The 25,730-nt window shown below is 31.4% G+C and overlaps 1 protein-coding gene across 6 annotated transcripts in view; it reads right to left on the bottom strand.

The window, feature by feature from the left end:
• Positions 1-25,730, bottom strand: part of LOC121126248 (band 7 protein AGAP004871) — a 456,073-nt gene that overhangs the window by 58,416 nt on the left and 371,927 nt on the right. Inside the window, exon 2 of one of the 6 annotated variants that reach the window (XM_040721569.2) lies at positions 17,330-17,863. The exons of the other annotated variants lie outside the window; for them this stretch is intronic. Within the exon in view, the coding sequence (XP_040577503.1) occupies positions 17,330-17,747 (418 nt within the window). The 5' untranslated portion in view covers positions 17,748-17,863. The remainder of the gene's footprint in view (positions 1-17,329; positions 17,864-25,730) is intronic. 6 annotated transcript variants of the gene reach the window in all.

Here is a 25,730-nt window from a genome sequence, read left to right as displayed (position 1 = left end):
AATCTATACTATCAAACGGGGAAACAACTATTAAGAACTTATTATCAATGCAGAGGGGGGTTAAATCAACCTTCTTTTTTTTTTTTTTGGAGAAGGGAAATGAAAGCTATTATTAATTTTTTAGATGAGTAGCACCAACAAAAGCGATGCTTTTTGCTTAAATTAAATATTTGGGTATACATTAGTGTTGATGCTCGGTCCAAAATCGGGTCTATGTAATTTTTTCTGAATATTTGAATCCGTCTAGATCAATTTTTAAAGACCAATCCATAGCAATCTATACCGAACATTTTTTTAAGGATTGAATGAGTTCGGTCCACTAAAAATTATAACGTTCTCAGACCGGTCTAGGATTTTCAGCCTCAAGCCCAACACTAATATATATGTATATGTACCTGTGTATATAATCACAGTCTATGTAGTAAAACTCATTTTCTTATCTCTTTACAATTTTTGTTTCTTAAGAGGGATAAATGCAATTTTGCAACTCAATTTATTTAAATAGCTTTTATCATACTCATTAGCAAACAATGAGTAAAATATCTTTCTTTTTCTACCCCAACTTGCATTTGCTTCATTTCAACCCCTGTCATTGTATTAATTATATGATAAGTTTATAATAAAGTTACCAGAATACCCGGTATTATTATAAAGTATATGTTTTTTGCCGTTTAGCTACACATGATCGTTGTCACATTTTTACTTTTTAGATCAGTTTCAAGATGTTAAACCATAGAGAAGGACACAGATAGAGGTAAGGAAGTGTGCAATTGACTGAGCATAGGTATTATCTGACAATAGGGGCATAATTAAAAAGGGTTTTATAATGGGAGAAAATGAACTACTTCCATACAGAGGGGAATCTTCTATATTTAATGCATGGAAAATATCATAATTATATTTAAATTAATTTATATTTGTTTTATTTTGGAGTTTTAAAACAATTTCAGCAATGATATGTGAGAAGCCTTACTTCAGAGATAGAAATTAACAACCCCATGATCCATTAAATAATGAACAAATAACATTGTGCGTAGGTTCGAGCCTCAGTTGTTTGTTTCTTTAGAAGGAAATATGCATTATGTATAAAGGGTGTCCACGATCAATTGGAACTACTTTAAACTTCATCCAGATCCATAATGTGGATATTCGGGGTTAAATCATACTAATATAAAAGGTTGCATGAACAATACACTATAACTTCCACCACAATTGTTTTGACAACAAACAATAGTCATCATGGAACAAACAAGGAGATACGCCATCCTCGAATTTGCTCGCGCAGGACACAACCCCTCTGCTATCTACAAGCTTCTTAACTACCCCAAGACCACGGTGTACCGGGTCTTCAATGCCTGGGAGGTTGAGGGGAAGGTCTGCCACAAGGCCCACAACATAAAAAGTGACCGAATCCGCACTCCCCGTTTCCTTGAAGGCCTCCGGAAGTCCATCAAGGCTTCGCCGGGGACTTCCTTATTAACGAGATAAGGTACTGCAAAGTCATGGAGGAGTTCGTCTTCCCCTGGATGAAGGATACGGCCGCTTGGAGGGAGTTCATATTCCAACAAGACTCAGCGCCCGCACACATCGCCATGAGGACCACTAACCTCTTCAACTCCCACGACATCACTTTCTGGGATCGCAACACCTGGCCCTCCAACTCACCCGACCTCAATCCGTGTGATTACTACTGTTAGGGGAAGTTGGAGAGGGAGGTGTGCAAGGTCAGCCACAAGAGTATTGCAGACCTGAAGGGCTCCATTAAGAGGGAGAGGAATGCTGTCGATTCCGCGGAAGTCATCAGGGCATGCAAATCCTTTAGGGGCAGGATGGAGAAAATGGTGCCTGCTGAGGGAGGACATGTTGAATAAATTTATTGTTTAATATCATGTCTAACTTTTTCATATTAACAAATACACTACAAATTTCATTTTTATCAAGCAGGTTGAATTTTAAGATAGTTCCAATTTATCGTGTATGGACTTCAAAGAAGATTCTTCCTGTCGTTACCTTGTTAAAACAAAAATACCCATTGTATTTTGTTATAATGTTTCTAGGGATTAGGATTGTAGGCCTATTTGTTTAGATGTAGAGGGGCAATTAATCCTTCACTTTTAGGGAGCGACAGTTTTTTTTAGTTGTTATGTTCTATATGAGTTTTAGGAGCGGAGTTAGCTCGTCATAGGTCTGAGTGATTACTTTTGAATTACTACCGATTCTAGTATTGTGGTCAAATGGTATGTATATATATATATAAATATATGTTTAGGCTTTTTCATGTTGTTGGAGCTATTTAATTAAGTAATTTAAAAAAAACAATTTAATGTAAAATTAGATTTTCTCTTAACTAGTAGATTTTGTATTTTAATATTATTAAACTAGGGTTAGGGGGTGCGAAATTTGCTAATTATAATGTTGGCTAGTATATAACATTAAGACCTTGGGGTTACCAACGAGTGCTCATGAGCTTAGGTATTCTCTAGTTATAGGTTAGTGTACAATATTGTATAAAATGAGGAATCGCCGTAGCTCAAGGACAATGCGCTCGAGAGAAGTTTTTCCCTCGAGATCAATGTGTGTACGTTCGCACCCAGGTGATTCCTAGAGAAAAAATTCATATAGATTTCACCAAAAGTCTCCTATGTTAGATGAAGTAAATGTAATACTATAATGTTTACAGATACTTAATCAGTGCAACTCCATCTTACCAATTAATCAACACACACAAAAAAAAAAATTATTTTATATATAAAAAAGAAAACCTTTTTTCATTTATTAATCACTAAACTAATTTTTTTCTACTCGACTTAAATGGCTCAAGAAAAAGTGAACTTATTCCCCTTAGCTGATGACGTTGAAATTATAATTTAAGAGATTAAATAATATACAGTAATACCTTGACATACGACTTTAATTCGTTCCGAGACTGAAAAATACTAATTGACAGCAATGTATCCATATTATGTACTAAAAGTAGTGAGCTCGTTGTTAGAGCTATGAAAATATTTCAAATCCCAGTATGTGTAAGATCCAAGTCTGAAAAAACGTTGCAAAATACGGATTACTTTACATTCAAAGTTTTATTAGGAAGGCTCCAAAATCAAAGTGTGAGACATTTATTCTTGTGTACGTCCTTATTTGAAATTGAAAACTTTAGTCCCGTACAGTTCAGTCACCGTCCGGTCCCATCAGTTCTTGATATCAGTCTTAGAACTGATAAATCGATGTCGTTGATGACATCTTCAAACCCGATCCCACGGTCTTATAGGACTGGTCTTAAGACTCGACTGGACGGAATTAATCCGGACTGACGCTACACTAGAGAAAGGTAAAACATTGTACTGCGTTGGTCAGCGATGCATGTCCTCTCAATCCTACTGGTCTTCCTGAGCTCTGAGAGAAGGTAACATGGAGTTTTGGTGTATAAGGAGCATCCCAAGTCGCCCTTTACATCCCTCTTGATGGCCCTAGCAGCCAAGAAGAAGTCACTGACTGGGAGATTCATCGATTTGGTGGGGTCCTTCTTGATCTTCTTCTCCAAGCTGAACAGGAATTCCGGATCCCTCTTTAAATTGTGCCCTCTACTTCCTGCTTTCCTGAAAAAGTATTTTTCATCTTGCTCACCTTGAAAACCAGGCTTCTGGAGCACTTTACAATGCCCAAAATCTTTACCACCTTAACTTCACCAACTAGGAGATCTGAGATCCGCAGCCTTTTGGCTTCTTGCTCACTCATGATGAGGAGATGACAAAATGTTTATTACAACTTGTTTATGATGCACAAAGATGACTGAATGTCAAAAAAGTATAATTACTAACCCTTCATATATTAAAGAGAAATTAAACAGTAAATAAAATAAAGTAAAATGATAGCAAATTTTAAGCAATATCTTTTTGCTGTCACCCATTTTCATAGAGCAATCTGTGATTTCCTGTACATAGTGTATCAATCCTAAGAAGAGCGAACATAAATGTATAGAGAAGAAAGGATATCTCATTAAAACAATCATGGACTCAGATTTTGCATACTAAATCGCTAAGACATCCATATCTATTCAAAAAACGAGAGGGGTTGGAAAAAAAGGGAATAAAACTTCAGAATGATATCTCATTTAAATTAATTCATCTTTTTTTCTTATTTATATATATGTATGTATACATAAGAAAGAGTTAAATCTTCTTCGTTCTATAATAAAAAAAGATACAAAATTAGGTTTATTACTTTAAATAAAAGGGGTATTTTATGGTGAGTTCTGAATCCTTTCTTCTACGCAAGTTTTCCTAGTTCCTACAAATAAAAAATTGTACTTTTTTTTCCTTTATGCATGTATTCAGACAAAGGAATCTAAAAAAAAGATTTTTTTATCTATAAACTTCTTATACGAAATACCCTATAACATGATATAGGGAGTAACCTCTCTATAGCGATATATTCTAAAGAGGAAATAATTTAATTCTTCATTGTGTGCTTTGAGGAATTGGTGGATTCATATATTTTTCAGTCAACAAATGCTGTGCATCAACATATAAACAATCTTTAAAAAGAAAAAGAATCGGGGAAGCAGAATATCCATATTTATATTTCTCCGTGCATATTCACTGTGCAGTTGTTGTTTAACAACATACTTTTAGCACTTACTGCGCAGGTAAGACGTTGTATCTTATTTGGCCGGCTAGCCGGAAGTGCTTGCTTTCAGTTACAAAAAAGTGTCATTGATCAACAAAGTATTTATTCCAAAATCGTGGAAAAAGTTGAGTGTCCTTCTTGGGATCCTGCCCGAACGAGATTGCACATTTCTTAAACCTGGACGGGTCCTTTGTCTGGAGACTCAGAAAAGAACTGAAAAATTCTGGAGGCAATTATGAATCAACAGCAATGCGTACTGATCACATTTTATTTCCAGAATATTATTATGTTGACTTTGTTGGCCACAATGCTTGGCCTTCTAACTCTCTGGACCTCAACCCCATGGACTTCTTATCATGGACTACATTAATTTCTATATAACAGCTTGCAGAAAAAGAAATTTTGTATATCTGCAATTTCATCTAACTAAGTATATCTTGTTCATTAAGGGTCAAATGATAAAGTGATGCATGTAAACGTGTGAGTGATTACACCATCGCTTCGCTGGTTCAGTTCTGAATTATTGTGCGTCTAGTATGGAGGTTCCAAATGAAGAAATTTGACCTATTATACGATTTACTACCTGAAAGGGAAAAACTGTGTCAAAAGCAACAAAGGATATTTGCGATGTATGCAGGCCCCAAACCCTTTCGTTTCGTGTTGCACAACAATAGTTCGGGAGGGTTTTTCCCGACACAATTCTGCCCTCTTCTGTAAACAACTTGACCACTAGAAGCTCCGGGAGCTTGGTTGGGAATTTTTTATTCAATCCCCTACCGTCTGGAACTCGCAACAAGCAACTCCCACCTGTTCCAGTTTTTCTTACAAATTTTGCCTTGATATAGGCCTATGATAATTAGTTTCCGAGTGTTTTTGTCGATAAGGACAAGGCTTTTTCTAGAAGGGTGTATAAAGTTGGATTCTTGTTGGCAATACATTTTCAAACCGAATACGGCATTCTTGGATCAAATCGGATGATTGTAACACCTCGTATAAAACAAAGACATAAAGCGAACAATACAAAAGTACTTTTTCTACAACCTAATATATAAAATATACCTATTTACAGTTCCTGTTATTATGTAATGATGTTGATAATTTTAGGGTTAGGCCCCCTCCAAATGATGACTGTTAGTAATGCATGTGAAGGTATATAAAAAAAATAACACCACTTATGGCTGAAAATCCAGATTTTTTAGGCAATGCGCTATATTTACTTTGCGTTATTCATCAATCTCCCTTCGACAATTTTTGCTCTTGATGTGATTGAAGAATAAGTCAAAAGTACTCACATACAGGGACTATAAATTTGGTACCTCTTATCTTCAGAACAATGGACAATCTCTATAATAAATGGATAAGAAATGGTTTTAAAAAAAGTAGTTCATTGATTACTACAATTTATTTCGAGAAGAGAGAGAGAGAGAGACCGAGGCTACTGAAATATACAAAAGACCATAATAAGATTATTTTTCCACACATTTTTTTTATCAAAGGACCATTCAGTTGATTGTAACTCTAATTTTTTTGTTATTTTTTATTCCACATAATTATGATTTAGTAACGAAGTTATATATATTTGTTTTATTTTCTTCAATACAACGCCTTCCCATAAGTTGATCAATGTTTTTAGGTGAGGAGAAAGATGTTATTTATTTCTTCAGACTCAATTATGTAGGCATTTTATTTTTATGTTGAAAAAGAAGAAGAAAATAGAGTTTTAAATCGAAGAAAACATAACATGTTTACATAATATATTTTTTTTTTTCTTCATAAGTCTTGTCATGAAATTGAAATGCTGGTACATCAAACGCTAAAAAAATTAGAAACAATGTAAAAAATAATTTTATAAAGGTATAACAAACACTCATACACAAAACTAACCAGATAACAAAAAAAAGTCACCTGCTTTTAAAACTTATGTAGGTTGTAGTAATTAGAAATCTATTTTATATATATATATTTTTTGTTTTCATTAATCTTTATCTCCATGAAAAAACAAGACTCAACAATATCCATTATTTTGTCCACATATTCGACAGTTGGCCTTTTAGAGCGTCGTGCATTTTTGACATCAAAATTACTGGAACGGACTCAACGGCACCAATATACGGCGTGATTGGCTCTTAAAGTATCAGCAATATTAATCATATGTTCAGCCGTATGACTTGTGTTTAACCCTTTATTGAAGGGAACCCGTAAAATATGGCGTACTTTCTCTTTGCTGGTGTCCATCTTTGACTACCACTCAAACAAACTTGATTCAAACAATCCCAAAACGTTTTGCAAAGTTATTTAAGTACATAATATCATCTTTCTAACATTATCTATCGTAAGCCGATTGCACTTATAAAACACGAGTACACATTACTGAATCCATCCATGGATTTCATTTATCTATACCTATTATGTAATATTTAGGAATGCGACTTCAAATACAGTTTAAAAGTTCGAATTCTTTAAGTGCTGTATTTGCCAATGATATTTTTAAAGCCTGTTTACCGAACTTGGCGTCTATATATTTTTGTCAATTTATTACTTTAGGGTATATTAGTGGGAGTGCTTGGCATTTCTCGTAGATTCACTTTGATTTACCGAGTTGCCAATAAAATCAGAACACTGAATTTCAAACTTCAAAAAGATATAAATTATTAATTAACAATAAAATTTGAAGGAAATCAATACAAGAAAGAGATGTGCGTCTGAGCTCTCTCAATCATAATTGTAGTTATTCTTAAAGGCAATGATGGTTTCCAGGAGGGGGTGGAAGGCCTAGCACCCGCTGCAGAAGTAGTAATTTCTTATCATGGCGTGCAAGTTGCTTAGAGGGCGTAGGAGTTTGGATGAGGGACATTGCCGGCCTTCTCTTCCATATACATCTAAAAGGTGTAGTCGAGAAAGTTGGCAAAAGTGTCCAAAAAGAGTTCAAAAGAACAGAAAAGACTCATTCAACCCCAGAATCTCTTTCATGGGCCCTTATGGACTTGAAGGGATTGGTATGGGATCTAATGGGGTCAGTTTGGCCTTTTTGACAGAGCCCTTCTCCTCTCCAACGTTTTCGGACTTGAAGATGGCTTAGACAGTAGTCCTGAATACGCCCAGCGTCAAAGATTGAACCAATAGTAATTGTTCGATCAGGTTCAAGTGTTATTTACTTGACTTGTACGTAAGCTAGAAAGCTGAGGTATGCTTTGCTCTGTAACTAATTTTTAATGCTTGATTATAGGAATATAAATTAATTTTAATCACTCAACCTTCATTTAATTATTGAATTAGTTAGTTAGTCTTCAGATTTCAATTGAGGATATGTTTGTCATTATAGTTACAAAAATGACTTCCTCGTAAGCTAAAAAAAAGAAACTCAAAATCAGTTGTTAATTTTGAAAATATGCAGAATGTTTTAAATGACAGCAGGGTAGTTTTCATAACGTTTCAATCGACTATCTGCAAGCAGCTAGAAAATTATGGAAATAAACTCCGTCTCAAGGAAAGACATAAGGAGGAATTACTCCGTTTTCGATCCTCAATTCTTGTCTGAGCCTAACAAGGACTTTTAATAATTATAGCCAGTCCTGCATAAAATATGACCAGCCAGTATATAAAATAAAAGGAAATGAAAATGAATTATTCTGACAATTTGACGAATGTTTGGGAGGAGGGCTGATAAGCTGTTATGACGTTTTGTTCGATCGCTGCAAGCAGCTGTTAGAGAAGGGAAATAAATACAAGTTCCTTTCTGGTTCTATCAATGGCATAGACATAAATTACTCCATTCTCAATCCTCAATTCTAATCTAAGATCAACAAGGAGTTACACTTATTACTCACATACAAACCCTCATTATTACTTTTCCGTCTTTTATGAGCAGACACAATAGTGATTATTTTATACCTAGATGTGTCCTTCTATATAATTGATTAATAATGACAGTATTTTTGAAAAAAAAAAAAAAAAAAAAGTGTATTCACATAGATAATTAGAAAAAACCCTCCCGCTTTTTAGGACATAATTATGTTATACATAGTGATGAAAATCGATTTTAATTTTCAACTCGCCCGTTGTTGTTTTTTTTCTTTGTTTTTTTTTGTAGTTGGCAAATTATCTTATCGCAAGCTGTTGTAATTATTATAATTTAATTCCTGAGGAATGAACTTCATTTCCTATATCATTCAATTATATTCATAACCTCAATGAACAATGACCTCAATTTGTGAATGCTCATACAAGACGGACCCTGAGGATTTGTTGCAGAGTTGTAAGTCTTTCTTGGACTCAGAGTAGATTTGAAGATCGAAATCAGAGTAATTTCAGCAATATCCATGATTATTTCATTCCCCCTCCCTCATCACAGCTAGCTGATAGTAGATTAAATAAGGTAACATCATACCTTTTTTCTAAACATTCTTCAAATTGTCGCGACTACCTTGTTCATTTTGGTATATTTTTTTAAACATGCCAACATTTCACATTTTAAACAGCAGATGAGGTAAGATCTGATAATCACTGGTGAGGTGTTTATGAATCATAAGGGTTAGTCCTTTTTAGACTCGGAGTAGAACTGAGGATGGACATCGGAGTACTTCTTGATAATGTCCTTGTTAATTTGTTTTTTCGCTGATCTAATTAAAGGTCATGACATATAAGCTGATCAACTCCAAAATATTCCCCAAATTTTCAAAGTTCCCATGTTGTTTTGGCTTATTTTTTAATAACATACCTATAATCCAGCGAATTTTCTTAACTATATAGAAATATAAATCTCGTGAAACCCATCGGAACTTCGGCATAGAAACTCTTCAATGAAATGTGTATCTCACACACCATCAAAAGAAGAAACAAAATACATAAAGGGAGATACTCTGTTGCTTTGGTGGTACGCTTGTTCTTTCTATGCATAGCAGGACATAAATATATACATACAACCAGAATAAAATACAATAATAAAATTTCAGGCAAAAATTATTTTATGAAAGCTCTTAAATTATGTGTAGTCGTTGTTTTTGTTTTATCCTTCTTATCGTAAGAGATAAAATAAGAGTTGTATGAATATTTATGCCTCCCCCCTCCGAGTGGAAAAAAGACCTCCCCCCTTCCCTCTCAATAAACTTGACTATTGTCAGTCATTGCCTTTTTATTTCGTTTGCATTAACATGCAAAAGCTTTGTTTATTATTTCTTGTTCTTTCTTTATTTTTGAAGAAAAATCTTTTTAAATATTATCCATGTTTTGTTATTTATTTTCTTCTTTGTTTGTTTATTTATTCATTTTTTGAAGAACTTGCAGATTGTTCAAAAAGGATCTGATAAATACCGGGTGGGGATTTTACATCCAAACAAGTTAGGACCTAAATATCTCTGCAATCCTGAGTTCTTTATTATTAAATGTCTGCTCCTCAGATCCAGTCCACAAAACTCTCCCATGAAAAATACAAAATCCTGCAAATGTCCACCAAAAACGACCACCATGCATGTATTTATATGTGCCTCCGTGCACACGCCTGATGACGCAAATAACTCCATATATAATGAGGCTAGAGAGCTTAAATTGATGTAAACAGATTTAATGTCCTCTTGGCAAAAATTCGAAATCCTTGAGATTTTCTGTGAATATGAACGCCTTAAGGCCATTATTGTTCACAGCTGTGCTGTACACACCCCTAAGGCGATTATTGAGTTACAAAGTTACTTAAATGAATGGTGCATAATGTTGCAAAGGTTTTCAAGGAGTCTGATGGGTCGAAAACAACTGTAAAGAAGACTCATGATCGTTCGTAGAGCAAAAAACGGACTCCAGACTTCCTGAGTAAAAAGACCCAAGGGTATATTGACTTCTGGATCGGCGAATCTGAGCCACTTGGACATGTATGTGTGGGGCGTCATTGAAATAGAGTCTTATAAAAGTGCACATATTAATGTTGACTCCTTATGGACTGCCATTCTCGAGGTAGTAGCCAACATAGAGAGGCTGATTGGGACATGGAGTTTCCAGGCTAAGGAACGCCTGGGAGACGTTAAAGCTGAAGGGTCTTGGTTTGAGTGATTGACTTCACTATAAGGGAACCGTTCAAGCAAGAAAAAGTGATTTTTGAATTGCTGAACATTTTTATGGAAAATAATTGTAAAAATGCATTTTGCTTAAACTTTCTGAATTTAAAATCACTACCCTGTACTTCTTTCTTCTCTAAATAATGTTCAAATAGACACGTTTCCGATGGGACAAATATACTTCTTTGTTATTTTTTAATAGCCATGCGTACAAAAAAAACAAAAAGCTTTAATTTCAAATGAGACGTGTATTCTTTAGTCACGAAACCATTTAAAAAAACCATTATAAGAACAAAAACAACGTTAGTACATCAACCTCTCTTATGAAAGTCTGGTCTTGTATGTTTGAAACAACCTGTTATCACCCAAGGCAGGTGCATTCGTAGGTAGTAGGATGGAAAAGCTGTAGCCACCCTCCACCACCAAGAAAAAAAAAAAAAATTGCTGTCATACCAGAATTTTTTTGGGTGTGGATGAAAAATTATATGCAAAAAAGGGGTTAAGTTTTTCTATTGAAAGAATTATTTTCTTTCAATAAAGGTCATTCCAGCAAATTTTATAGCCAATGTAAAATTTAATATTAAATTTTCAAATTAAGTTAATTTTTGTTGAACAGCTGTGGATTTTCAATTTTTTTGCTGTAAAATTCAGTTTTTGTAAAGTCAATACATTTTTGAAATTTGTTTATAAAAAAATTTCACAAATGTAATTTTTTCCCAAAAAGTTGATTTTTAAAATGTTTTCCTTGTAAACATTAATTTTTTAAATTTATCAAATTTTTTTGTAAATAATTAGGAATTTCATAATTTTTTTTCAAAGATGTATTTTTTTAAATTTTTGTGTAACTGTGGATTTTTGTTTGTTTTTAATGATTTCTTTTAAAGATTTTTTGGGAAAAAAATCAAAAAACCAATCCCCCCTCCCCAATAAAATCCTGTAGACGCCCCTGAAGGGCCCTGGACTCACAATAATATCTTTGATATTAGTATATATTAATTATGAGTTAAGTTGGGCTTGAAATTCAGCGTTTTCCTTATCTCAGTCTTTTATTTTGATGCCTTCATAATTAAAACTTCACTGTTGAAAATGTTTTTTACTTTAATTTGTAATAGAGGGGGTAAGTTTTTTCTTACTACAATTAAATTTCATCCAGATTTATCGAGGGTCAAATTTGAAGCCTTTTTTTTCCCCACTTTACTCCAGCGTGCAAAAACTTTTTTTTTTTTTTTTTTTTTTGATTGAGGAGTATGAACCCATTCCTTTTTTGAGAACTTGTTTCTCCTCGCCTCCTTATTTTTAACAAATAAAATCATTTTTATCAATTGATCAAATAATAAATTGACATAAAAGTATGAGATCCCTTCCATCATCTTTGAATAATTTTAATAAGATGAACTCAAATTTAAAATATAAACGTCAAATTGAATATGAAAGAATTCACACTTGTCAATTCAGAAATAAATTTCAAGAAATTGACAGAATATCTTTATTATTCCATTTCATAATTAATTTTAAAAACTAGGATTCATCGTGAATTAAACTTTGCTAGGAACATAAGCCCCTCATATATATATATAAAATATATCTGAAGTGGAAACCATGCTTGTCTATTTCATAACTAAAATACATAAATAATTAAAAGTTTTGGAAGTTGAACGGAAAATTGAATAAAAATGTTAAAAATTTGAACGGGAAAGGTAATTTTGATTAAAAAGTTCAGTCTAAAAACTAAATTAAAAAAAAAATCAACATATAATTATTATTTTTTAAAAAGGGTATCAAAACTTTTTTTTCAAAAATCTTTAAATTGTCAGTAAGGCCCCATTTTTTGGTAAGTTTACCTAAAAATTGGCTAAGATTGTATATAAATGTTGTAAATATATAAATAAGTTAAGTCCATAGGTCGTCTTGTAAATTTTGGTTGAAATTGATGTTAGATTTGAATTTTTTAACAGAATATGCAATATTTATTTGCATAAAATGTTAATTTACTGTAAAATAAAGATGGAATTCGAAAATTAAATTTAGAATATACGGTTTGGTATTTAAAATTGATACCAAACCCCCAACTATTCAAAAGACCTTTAATTTTTTTAGAAATTTTTTCAAAAATTCACTGCTGTTTAAAAAAATTACAGTAATTCACCAATAATTAAGTTTTTCAAGAAAAGTTTCCAAAATTTACAATTGTTGACAAAAAATAAAGTTTTTCGGAAAAAATTAAATATTAAATTGTTGGGAGCAAAATTTCAAAAATACTTCGTTATTCACAAAAGTTTTATAGTTCAGAAAAAATATTTGTAAAATTAAATAACATTTCGAATATGAATTTTTTTGAAAAAAATTTCAAATATAAAATATTCTAGTAAAAATGAAACCATTCCTTTTTTTTTTTTTTTGGGGGGGCTATTTTTCCCCCACAACTTCGAAAAGTAATAAAGAGTTAAATAGGTACCTGTAATAAATAAGAATCGGAATTGCAAATTTAACATTATTTGTCCAATTCTGATTCCGGGGAAAAACACACAATTCTGACTAACCGTTCCATCAATAATATATAATAGATTTTATTTACACATATTATCATTATTTAGCCATATAAATAACAAACATAATTCCATAAAAATAATATAGTCAAGTCTTAATGGACTATTGAAGAAAGGATCGCAAAAAACTTTCCCAAAAATATAATAATATTTGTTTATTTTCTATGCATCCCATATAATAAATTGATTATTTTGATATTATAAATATATTTATATATCGAAGAATAAACGATAATAAAATGGGCCCAGTACTTAAAGATTATAGCCATAGCCTTGTTGTTGTTTTTTCGTTCGTATAGATTAGATAATTATGAAAATAATTTATTTTTTGTATACATAAATTATGTATGTTAATATTTATGGAATATTTATAAATATTCCTTTGGAAATTTTAAATTTATTCTAATCTTTTTATTCACTAGTTTACATAATTTTATGTTCATGATGGATGGACCCATTTTGAACTTTTTATTCCTTGATAAAGCTAACCATTTGCTCATTTGGTACACATAAGCAAAAGATATACCGGATGGTACATAGAAATATGAATACTCACAAATCTATAATTAATGAAGGTTGTGTGCCAAAGACTGATCCTATTAGTACTTGTGACCGGTCCAAAGACTAGAATGGAACAAATAAATAAAGATTGACAAAAGTCCATATTTGTCTCAGAGGAGAATTGCCTACGGGTCAAATCAAAAACATCATCAACTCAGTAATTAAATGGAATAGAATGTATCTATTAAAACTTATTGTATATCTTTATTAATATGAATATGTAATTAATATACAACAATTTGAGTGACATTAAAAATGGACGTATTTGATTTTTTCAATGTCAAAATATTTACCTTGTGACCTTTTTATGTAAAAACTTATTTTGTGAGCTTATACAATAAAATACAACGAAAGAATAAAACAATTAGCGATTGAATTATTTTCAAAGCAGATTAATATCTTCAAAATACAACAGTTTAAAAATAGTGTGGGTGGTGTCGAAAACCGAAACTTTAGAAGTCTCTCAATCTTGAATCGGAAGAGGACAGAACAGGCTGATCTTTTTGGATTTTGAGTTTTTAAAATATGTTGCGAATTTGACAAAAATCAAAAAAATGCTCTAAAAATGTTATTTTTTGATTGATTTCACATGGAATAATCCCTATGCCTGCCTCGCTGTAGTGTGGGTTTTGTGTTCATTTCCTATATTTCAAAGCTGCTCAAAGCTAATCTAATGAACTGTCATGATGTCTAAGCTGCTCTTCTCATATATATTCAACATATTGTCTGGGTGAACACGTCTGGTTTTGTTTTTACAATTACTCTATCCTACAAAAAATGTAACTATGCGTATTTTCGTACATTATTCATTGAAAAAAAACATATTCAACGAAATCCATGGTATGTAGGGATTTTTTTAATTTAAAATATTCAAAATCAAAAGCTTGGCCGAAAATAATAGCTAAGATTAAACTTTGTAATGAAAAAAGTATGAAGAAGATCAAATTTTTAAAGACATTTGTATTTTGATATTTTAGAAATGTTTAGCATAATCAATTCAGCCCCTATTGTTCTATGATTCATTATTAACCACGTAAAATAAAATTTGAACCATACGGGAAAAGGAAAAAATAGACGTATTTATTCATTATATATAAAGTTGCCATTATTGAAATGTTTAATAAAAGTCTTTTTGCACCTCACTTTCTTAGGTGGATGATATAATGACAGCAAATGATAGACATAAAAAAGATTAAAATAAGAGCTGGACTTATTTTTATAGTCTAAAGTTTTTAACAAATTTTAATGCAAAACAATATTTCTTCATTTCATTTTAGTAAATTTGTTATATGTTCCATTATAACCTTAGCTCATTTATAATAGCTTATATAAAATGATGTTTCTTTTCTTTAATTCGATGCTTTATAAAAAGTGTTACAATTATCTGATTTAAGCCAAATATGCTCAGTCCTGTTTGATAACTTGTTGCCAACAAGAATCCAACTTCATATTGCACTTCTCCTAGAAACCCTTGTTCCTATTTTGCAGAAACAACCAATTTTCACAGGCCTCTATTGAGGGCAAATTTATAGTCCCAATCGTGTCAGTCATAGAAGAGAACAGGTGGCAGTCACTTGGTGACAGATCCATACTTTAGGATGGATGCATAAGAACTTCCCATCCGAACTCCCTAAGCTACTGGTGTGTATTCAAATATGTGCATGGTCTAGCATTGTATTTATGCTGTCTCATATTGTTTGATCCCCATTTTAAAACGGATGAGTTCTTGTCAGTACAAGGCAGAATTGAGCAGAGAAGAAAATCACTCAAACCACTGTTGTGCAACACGAACCGAAAGAATATTGTCCCCGTATACATAACAAATTTTCTTGGTCCCTTTCTTCCTGTTTTACCCTTAGAGGCAGTAAAAATATAAATATTGCAAATTTCTTTCTTTGAGACCTCCATACTCGACGCACGCTAAGCTACGACTGAACCAGCTAAGGGCAATACTGTCAAAAAAGATTTTGTAGTATACACTCACACATTTACAAAATTTTATCGTATGATCCAATCTGTCCAATAATAAACAAGATGATATTATTTGTAAAATAAAGGTAGGAAATACGAAAGTATTTTTTCCCAACATAGTGTATGATTGTAGGCTAATTTCCCTATGACCAAAATTTTTTATAAATATCATTTTTTTAATGGATTGAAAGTTATAAAGATTCTGTAAAATGAATCATTTTCTTTAAGGGGATTGGAATGTTTTTTTTCAAGAATGATCCATCATACATTTCATTTTATTTGACTAGTGTATGAGTTGACTTTTGGCCAATTTTATTTTCCCCTAACAACAATCAAAGGCCTTTTTGATAAATAATGTTGGGTATTTTCAATCAAAAGTCAATTTTTGAAAAATAATGTAAATTCATATTTTATGACCTTTTTTTGAAAAACCTTATCTCTGAGAAAATTTATATTTTATAATTTTAAAAGGCTTTATTTTTAAAGTCATCACAAAAATAACCAAAAAATACGAGTGGCATTCTATTTTTGCAGACTCTGATACTCCTTTTCAACTATTACTCCGGCATCAAATTCCGCGTCTCATTTTTAATTTTAATTGTGCGACCGTGTACAATTTATAATCTACATATTAAGAAATTAATTGCTCCTTACAACATGGCCATTAAATACTTTCTTTAATGCAGACCCTAAAAACTTGTTGTTACAATGTACATTTAAATATATATAAGGCATACATAAAGGCCTTTAGTAGCAAGAGAAAGATATCTGGATCGTACAATACATTAGCATGAACTTAACTATATGTAAATCTCATTAAAATACAAAAGAGGATAAAAGCACATTCAAAGTTAGAATTACAAAATGAGGACCCAAAACTTGCAGTATCATTTACGAAAAACGTGATTTTTGAAGCAAAATTAAAGGACAACTTTAGACCAATTATTGATATGTTGCAATACGATGTCCTTCTTCAAAACTAATCACAGTCGTAGCACAACAGCAACCGCTTCGTACCTCATAAAGATCAAGGCCGTGTCCACGGCATACAACGGTATCATAATGGCAGCTTGGAGTGACTCCAAACTAGGATGATAGGTGTGGCAAAGATTCTTCTCTAAAACTTGATAAATTACAACGTGGAGTGGGTGGAAGAGAGCCACATGGAGGTAAGCCATCTTGTTGTTGCAGAAATGTTGGTTACTCTTGGCTGTATAGTACTTTCATTGACTTCTTCATGTTGTAGGCAGTCTGAATGGAGATGCCAACTGTCTCTGCAACCTTTTTGGCGCGGACACCGGCGCATTAGAGACTGCCTACACTTTGCCTTTATTGCTCCGACATCTGATAGATATTGGATAAAACAAAATTTCTTTATTTTAGTTTGAGTTCTCGTTTGGTTGCGTAATGATACCTTTTGCAGGGTATGAAATTGTAATTAAATGCATCTGTAAGCTTAGGGTCCCCTCTCTAAATAATATTTGATAATTAAACCTTCAAGCCACAAACATCTTTTAAGTTAAACTTCAAGTCCCATTAAAAGTGTTTATGCTAATATTTCCTCATTTAAAATTCCCTTACCGTGTGCTAATCTCCCTTGATCATTCACATAGTCTTTTTTATTTTTGGTAAGTCCTAAACTAAGGGCCCCTAATGGAGCCATGGGAGCATAAACATGCTGAGTTCTTGGAATGGGAACGACAATGCGTGGTAGCTTGATGGGTGGTGCATTGCCATTGTTCCCTCCATTGGATGTGAGTTGATTATTTGTTATTGATGACTGCATCGTTGTTGGATTGACGGGAGATCCGTCAGACTGAATGGAAGATGTTGATGGATGAGGTAGGTTAGGTGCGGGATGAGGTAGTAGCTCTGGATTTGTAAAAGAGCTTTCTCGTTGGTTGTTGACTGATGCCTGGTTCTGTCCTTGGAAAGCATGTTGATGATCTAAATAGAGATCGCCACGTCCATTGCGACGGCGGGGAGTCTCACGTTCCATTAAGAAGGGCGTTCAAAGCAAATAGTAATAAAAGCTTCGCCTCAGTGAAAGGCACGGTACTCATCCTCAAGTTCGGGATGGATCATTAATCTATGATGCTTCCAGTCATAGTGGTCCTTGTTTATGAAAAAAGAAAGTTATTTTTATAACGATACACAAAAATGCAGATTTTGACGATTTAAAAAAATATATATCTTTGTTACTTATTCTTAATTTATAAACATGGTATAACCTTGTACACGAAAGAAAATACTAGTGTATCTAATATTTATATTTCTTAATTCTCCCTCTCTCTCTCTCTTCCAGACCATTAAGCTTTTTGTAGCAGCTATGAATGGAGTCAAACAATATAGGAGATGAACAAATTCATGTCAGCATCTTTATAGTTTTACGTATATATCTTATACATACATAATTTAGTCAGTCAAAAGTTATGTACTAAATGTTTGAGTCGTGTTTATGAAGCCTCTTCCATATAAAATCATATCTTTTTACAAAATATATGTACAAGTGATAATTTAATTCAGAGAATATCAATTTTTTTTTTTTTTACAATTTTCAAGGACAATGTTTTATGAAGAAAATTATTTTGCGTCTGCTTATTAGGGAATATGTTTTTTTTGCTTAAAATATCCTAACAAGTAGTGTTGTGTCGGTCCTGGTATTTTTGGCCGTGTCCAGTCTTCGGACTATGTGTCTGTGTATGTCTATGGGATATTGGGTGTTTTGTTTGTTTGGTATGGAAAATATGGCGCAAAGTAATTTCGCTTTAAAACATTTTGCCTCAGGATATTTTACCTTCAAGCCATTTTGCCTCCAAGATATTTTTCCTTAATAAATTAATAAATAAGATTTATAGGTCATTTTTATTATTTTTGGTTAAAATTGATATTCCTTTTTGCATTTTTTTAATCAAAATATGTAATGTGTTATGATAAAACACATTAAAGGTTTTTTTTTGTTGTTGGAAAAATGATGTAATCAGGTCCCTAAATTTTTATCCATACGTCAACAAATCTCGTTATTTAATTAAGTCGAACCAGAGACGAAGTAAGTAATAAAATTAGTATAATAAGAAAAACAAAAAAATATTAACACAGGAACTATTCCAATAAAAGAATGGTTTGTCACTTCTCCCATTAGTAGTTAACAATAGACATGACGGATTATTCAGACTAGAAAATACTCATGGATTAACGAACAAGCGTAATACGAGGCAAGAACATAATTCTATAATTATTTTAACAGTAAATTAACATTTTATAGTTATAAATATTGCCATTTTGAGCATCAATTTCAACAAAAAATAAACATTTACAACGTATATACCTCATTTATTAATAAATTAAGGCAAGATATCCTTTGACAATATGGTTTTAATGCAAGATATGCTTCGGCAATTTGGTTTTAATTCAAAATGTCATGAGATTAAATAGCTCAAGGCAACAGAGAGTATATATAGATTTTTTTTTCTGTATTTTTGTTCAAGACAGTTGTTATATGTATAGAACATATTTTATTTATTATCGTTGTGAATGTCTTCTATTCTTACTACGACCTGGTCAAGTATATTCTCATATATATATTTGTAATGAAAGGTTCATTATGAAAAAAGAGTAATTTTACAATTTTCTAAGTAGATTTATCCTTCTCCTGCTTAGTTCTTCTTCAAAAGTATCTCTTTAAGAAGAAGAATGAGATTTCCTTCCGGATAATTAATTTTAAATGAATTCTTTATCTTTTTGTCCCTTGTTCCATGCTTCATTGTTGAGTGTTGTTAATGAAGAATTTGTATTAAGGGTAATTTTGGGGTCGTCGAAAGTGGAAGAAGAAGAATTTGAGGGATAGAAGATGCTTTGTTCCTTCATTTTCTTTTTTGAAATTATAATGTAATTTTCTTGATTAGAAGTTATATCAGGACATAAAAACTTATGTTAAATACGGTTTTAGGACAATTGGGGGATTTTTTTTTTTACTGCATTACAATTTGCCAAGGGACCTTTAGGACTTTTGGCCAAAAAATGATATTTAATTTATTGATGTATACGATTGTATATTTCAATTCAATTTAAAATTTTATTATGATAAATAAGTATTATGCATAAGTTATATATATTAATTTGCCAAAATTACTATTTATCATAATATCATTTTAATTTTAATTAAATATCATTTTTCGGAAAAATGATCCTCCGGCCCAAATTTCTTTTTTGCAAATTGATCTTCAGTAAAATGTTATCGGCTAATTGCTTAATTGCAAAATGTCGTTTCGGCCAATGTTTGCTTAGAATTTAACACAACGTGTCATAAATTCTGTTTTAAACGTATTAGGGAAAATATGTAACAGCCTTGTATCTTGTTTAAGCCGGATAGATCTTTGCATGTGGGTTAGAATACAGTTTAATTTTGTATCTGTTAATAATGCAAAATCAACTTCATCTTGATCTCACGGGTCAACCAGAAATCTGATCCCCGCTCATGTTACATAATTTGAAGGATCCATTTATTTTCTTTTAAATAAGGTATAAATTGGTTTGAGCCATCAAAATATAATGAATTTTCTGGGGCAGATATATTTTCTAAATTTTTGTAACTACACTTTAATGTTATGAATAAAAATTCAATTATAAAATTATAGTTTCATAATTTTTTTTTTTTTTCTAAACCAATAAAGACTGAAATTTAAATAATATCAGTATATTTCTTCAGAAAGTCAAAAAATATCACATTTAACTATTTAACTGAACTATTTTGGTTCTTTAAAAAAGTTTCGTCTGGACCGGTCTCATATAAAATTTGCTCTCGACTGTTTCTTAAGATGAATTGTTGATGACGTCATGTGCGGTTCAAAACATTGAACAAATACCTACAAATATGTCACATGAAATTAAATGTGTCACATAAATCAAACTTGGACAACTCATAGATCAGGAATTGGGAAAAAATCCGCCTATAAATTTAGAGCAAAAACATCGTTCGAAAATTTGAAAAATTAAATGTTATTCTACTTTCTGAGATTCTAGTCTCATATTGGTCCAAAATTTGAGGATGATCCAACTTTGATCTTATATCTGAGATCGTGGTCTGCAGCGAAATATCAGTAATAATTGTTTTAGATTAAATCACTTAAGACTAAACCTGAAAATAATTCGGTCTTGGACCAAGTCTTGTCACTACCTATTTCGAATTAAATGAATTTATTTTTTGGATCGTCTATGACACCTTCATTTGTGGAGTCCTATGAGTAACCCCTGTCTTTGTATATTTTATTTTAGCTACTGAAAACAGCTGTAACTTCCTTTTCATGTAATATAGTAACTCTTCGGCTCTTCAAATAAATCTATAAATATCAAAGCAACATGGATCGCTCCTCTGAAGTAATCTCTTTATTACTGAGATCTTTATACAATCATCCATTATTAATTGGTATCCAAAAGTTCTAGAAACATCACATTTACAAATGTTCGGTTGAATCAGTCTCAAATAAAAATTATATCTACATGGGTCTTAAAAAATTGGTTTGAATCCGTCTCATATAAAATTTGGTCTAGACCGATTCCATACATAACTTATTGATTACATCAGCTGTGATTCTAAACTGTGAACTCCAACCAACAATGACCCCATAGAAAGTTAAATGACTTGTATAAATCCTATTTGTACACTCATTAATCAGAAGTTGAGAGAAAATCTCTAAATAGATTAACATAAAAAAAATGACCCAGGTTTTAAAAACAATTAAATTTCGTAAAGAGTGTCTGTAATTGCCTTCTGGACTAAAATATTGGTCCAAATCAATCCTGGAAAATCACTTAAGGTTCTTGGATCCGTTGAAACTTGGTCTGTATTGCAGTATCATTTTATGGATAAACAAGGTAAAATGACAAACTGAATTCATCTAAATATAATACTGAAAATAAAAATAAATTAAAATCTTGCCAATATTTTGAAAGAGTTTATCTTTTATCTCTAAAAGTGACCACCAAAATTTGTATATTGACAAATGTATTTTAATCTCCAGCCCTTGCAACATGTTACCTTTTTCGAAGAAAATAAAAATGAAGGAAATCTAATTTTTTATGATTGACTTTCTTTTCACTTTTTAATTTCGTTCCTATGGCTATATAAAAGGATTTATTCTCATATAAAAGGGATTTCAAAAGCCTGTTGGTTTCCAAGACGACACACATACATATTCGGAGATAATGAAGAAGCAGTAATTAGATATGAGTAGACAATTTGTATTACAGCAATATCGATTTATATGTATTTTTTAAAGCAGAAACTTATCTAGGTTAAGTGCTGATTTTCTAAAATCCTGTGATAATGAAATATCTATATTAACCTTTTCTAAGTGAACTGGGATTTCTGCACCCTATTTTTGATTAAATTGTTTTAAAACTGTTTAAAAAGGATTTTAATGATGGAAATAGCATTAATATGCTCTTGAAACATTTTACAGAATAAATACAACTTTTTGTTGTCGTAAAATGTATTTTCTTGGAACTATTTGAAATTTTACAATTTCTAATCAGCGTTGGTTAAATTTGATTAATTTGTTCCCTTTTAAGTAGTTCTTTTGGGTTGTAAATACCCCTTTTTTCAACTTAAAATGGATGCATTGCTACAAGTGTAATATCAGCTGTTATCCCATTTGTCACACTCAAAGTTAACCAATAAATTTTTAGTACTAAAAGTTGTTTAAAAGTAATTGATATATGATACTAGTTTTTATCGAGAATTATATTATAATATTTTAACAATAATAATCCCAAATTATATCTTATGATTGCCAAATCTAATGTTGTAATGATTAATTAGTGTAATTTTGAGTTTATGTCAACTATGTATCAAGATATAAAATTTGCTTAATATTTGGTTAAATCAAAGTTCATTAACTACGTCAAAAGAAGAATGCGCACTAATGGAAGGTTTAATATGCAAAGTTTATCTGTGGGTATGTTTTTATTGATCCTTGAACTAAATAAAGGCATCCTTGATCTAAGACCAATGGTGCAATGTAGTCAATGTAGATGTTGCAGTCGTTTAGCGTCTAACATTGAGTAAGTATGTATAGAAGGTTAAATATATATATTATTCTCCCTGATGTATATTATTCACATGTTACAAATAACAATGTTGTCGTATTAATCCTTGTACGTTCTTTGGGTCATTTTGACCCATTTTTTAATTTCAATTCAATAAAATTGTTACTGACAAGCCCCTATTTTATAAAACTGTATCTCCTTCGCTAATTATTTGTTCGTTTTATGTCTATCTAATTAAAACGACAGTTGATTATTGAAATTGATGAGTAAAACATCTTTGTTACATATAAAGCCCTTGGGTCATTTTGACCCATACACTATTACTGTAGGCGTCAATGCAAGAAATTTCATCTTATTATTATTATTTTCATTTATCATCTAGGAAATACCAATGTTAATGATGAAATATTGTATTCGTGTGCTTGTAACATCGAGTATGGAGCACTATTTTTATTATTTTTTTTTCCTCATTGTTCTTTGATATATTGTCATTGTCATTGATATATTATATATATCATAATTCCTATCCATTGTTTATGTATGCTAAAATTTGAGTAAAATATAAAGGCTGGTATGAAAAAAATAAATTAACTCTTTCAGGTTCTTTATATATATATATAACTCAGGGAGCACTGTTTTGTTAGTGAGCGTTTTCGAGACCAAATTACATATCCAAAACTATCAAAATCCTTATTATTTCATTATTTTTTGGACAAAACACGTCATATGAATTACTATAAGTATTCAGGAGTTACTTTTGAGTTTGCATATACCAACAGAAAAGTAACACTGATGATATTTTGAGGAGTTATCTTCTATACTTTAGCGGTAAAATTTGTTTTTTGCAGAAAACTACTTAGAATAACAATTATTTATTAACTTGTGTTAATATCATATGTACGTAATTAGCGTCGTATCTCAAGGTACAAAATACTTTGTTGACTACCTTTTGTTAAAATACAAAGGCTTCTCCTCCATCACTTCAAAAAGATTAAAAAGCCATCAAATTATAAATGCACATTTATTATCAAGCATTGAGTTCTTTTTATCATGACGATGGATTTGAAAATACTATCAAGAGAAGAGTAAAAATTCGTGTTTTACATGTTTCTAAATGAACATCAAAGCCAAAAAATAATTAAAATTTATTTCTTTGTAAACACAAAAAATCATATTATTTTTAGTACAAGGCTTGGCTTAAATTTTTAAAATGAAATTAATTAATTTGTTAAGGTAACTCGGGGTACGAGTAAATACTTGCCTTTAAGGTACAGGAGCAGATGTTTTTTTTATATTTTTTTGTTTATTGTGTAATACTCGAGTACCAATTTTACAAGCTTTGCCTCTGGCTCATCATTAATTCTGAATTTGGTTTTTTCTATTTTTCTTTATTTTTGTTGTAGATTCTTTTAAAATGGACGCATCACAAATCTTTTATTACGACGTTACCTCTCTTTCACAAAAATACAGAACGTATTTTGTTTTCAGCTGTCAATGATTTTGCCTCATTTGATACGTCATGGTCATTTCATAATTAATTGTTTTTCATATTTAAACGAAGTAATATGTTATTATATACATAATTATGCTGCATTTTAAATAGGACAGGATTAAAATTTCTTGTTGTATATATATATATATATATGTGAATATATTTATATTGGCCAACGTAATATTTATATGAAAAGATTTTAGCTATCATATTTATGAATAAATACAAATGTAAAGGCTTTTAATATAATATTAAAAGAGTTATGGGTATACAAAACTAATCCTATGTGAGTCTGTAAGGAAATATTCGTAAATCACAACGGACATGTATCATATATTATGGATTTTATCAATTCAAAAAAAGTAATTATCACTTATATAAATATGGACTAATCATATTCCATCTGAACATTCTTTTTCCGTTCTACTCAAAATGGGGTCTGGTATATTTTTTGCAAATCAAGTAGACTAGGGTAATCGTACATTGAACATGGGTATTATTGTTAATAAAAAAACTTTTTTAATTAAATAATCTATATTAGTAAAGTAATGTTTATTTGTTTGGATTATGTGTAGTCATATTTGATCCAAGAAATAACAGGGTTGTCATACTAATAAATCTTGCTAGCGTTTTGCATGCAGTATCGAGTGTGAATAAAAAGTGCACTGATTTAAATAGTTGCTTGATGTATATCCCCATAATTTTTGATCTAGGAAATAATAATATAGTCATATTAATAAAGTTTTGAATGTTCTTTCCATACATCATCGATCATGTAAATAGGGTACACTATGTTGCTCGGTTCTAGGACAATTTGACAATAACCTTATTTCCAAAAGCCATATTGCCAAATAGACACCTTGCCGAATGACTTCATTGACGAACGGACACTTTGCCATATATGTTTATTATTTTTACCGGCAAAGTGGCAATCGCGAATTTGTCCGGACAAAGTTATGGGTAATCCTATTATGCACCTTTCGTTACTATAAAATATGAGTGAAAGCCTCAATTTTAACAACAAGCGTGTGTAGTTTAGACCGATGGTGCTCTAGGTACAAAAATCACTCTTTGGTTCATCATGTCATTATTGATTGATTATTTTTTTCCCATCTTATTCTTTCTTGAGAAAAGAAAATCTATGTATTGAGGAACTGCGTTTGAGTGTGCTATGAAAAACGGGGAGTAACACTAAAGAATTCTTGAGTAAATTTTATTTTCTATATATTTTTAAAGCTATGTTAGCCTGTTTGACAATTCCTAATAACTCCCAGCAATCAATTCGACCTTTCTCTCCTACTCAACCAATGAAAAAAGAAAGCTTTCTATAAAGTTTGAAAGATTTAAAATATAAGTGAAAATTGACGTGTTGAAATGATCAACATATATGAAAAATCTGGGAGTCTCATTAAGGGTAATGTGAAGAAGACTCCCTCTTATGTA

The sequence above is a fragment of the Lepeophtheirus salmonis genome, chromosome 11 (assembly GCF_016086655.4).
Source record: "Lepeophtheirus salmonis chromosome 11, UVic_Lsal_1.4, whole genome shotgun sequence".
NCBI lineage: Eukaryota > Metazoa > Arthropoda > Copepoda > Siphonostomatoida > Caligidae > Lepeophtheirus > Lepeophtheirus salmonis.
This window is presented reverse-complemented; position numbering and strand designations above follow the sequence as displayed.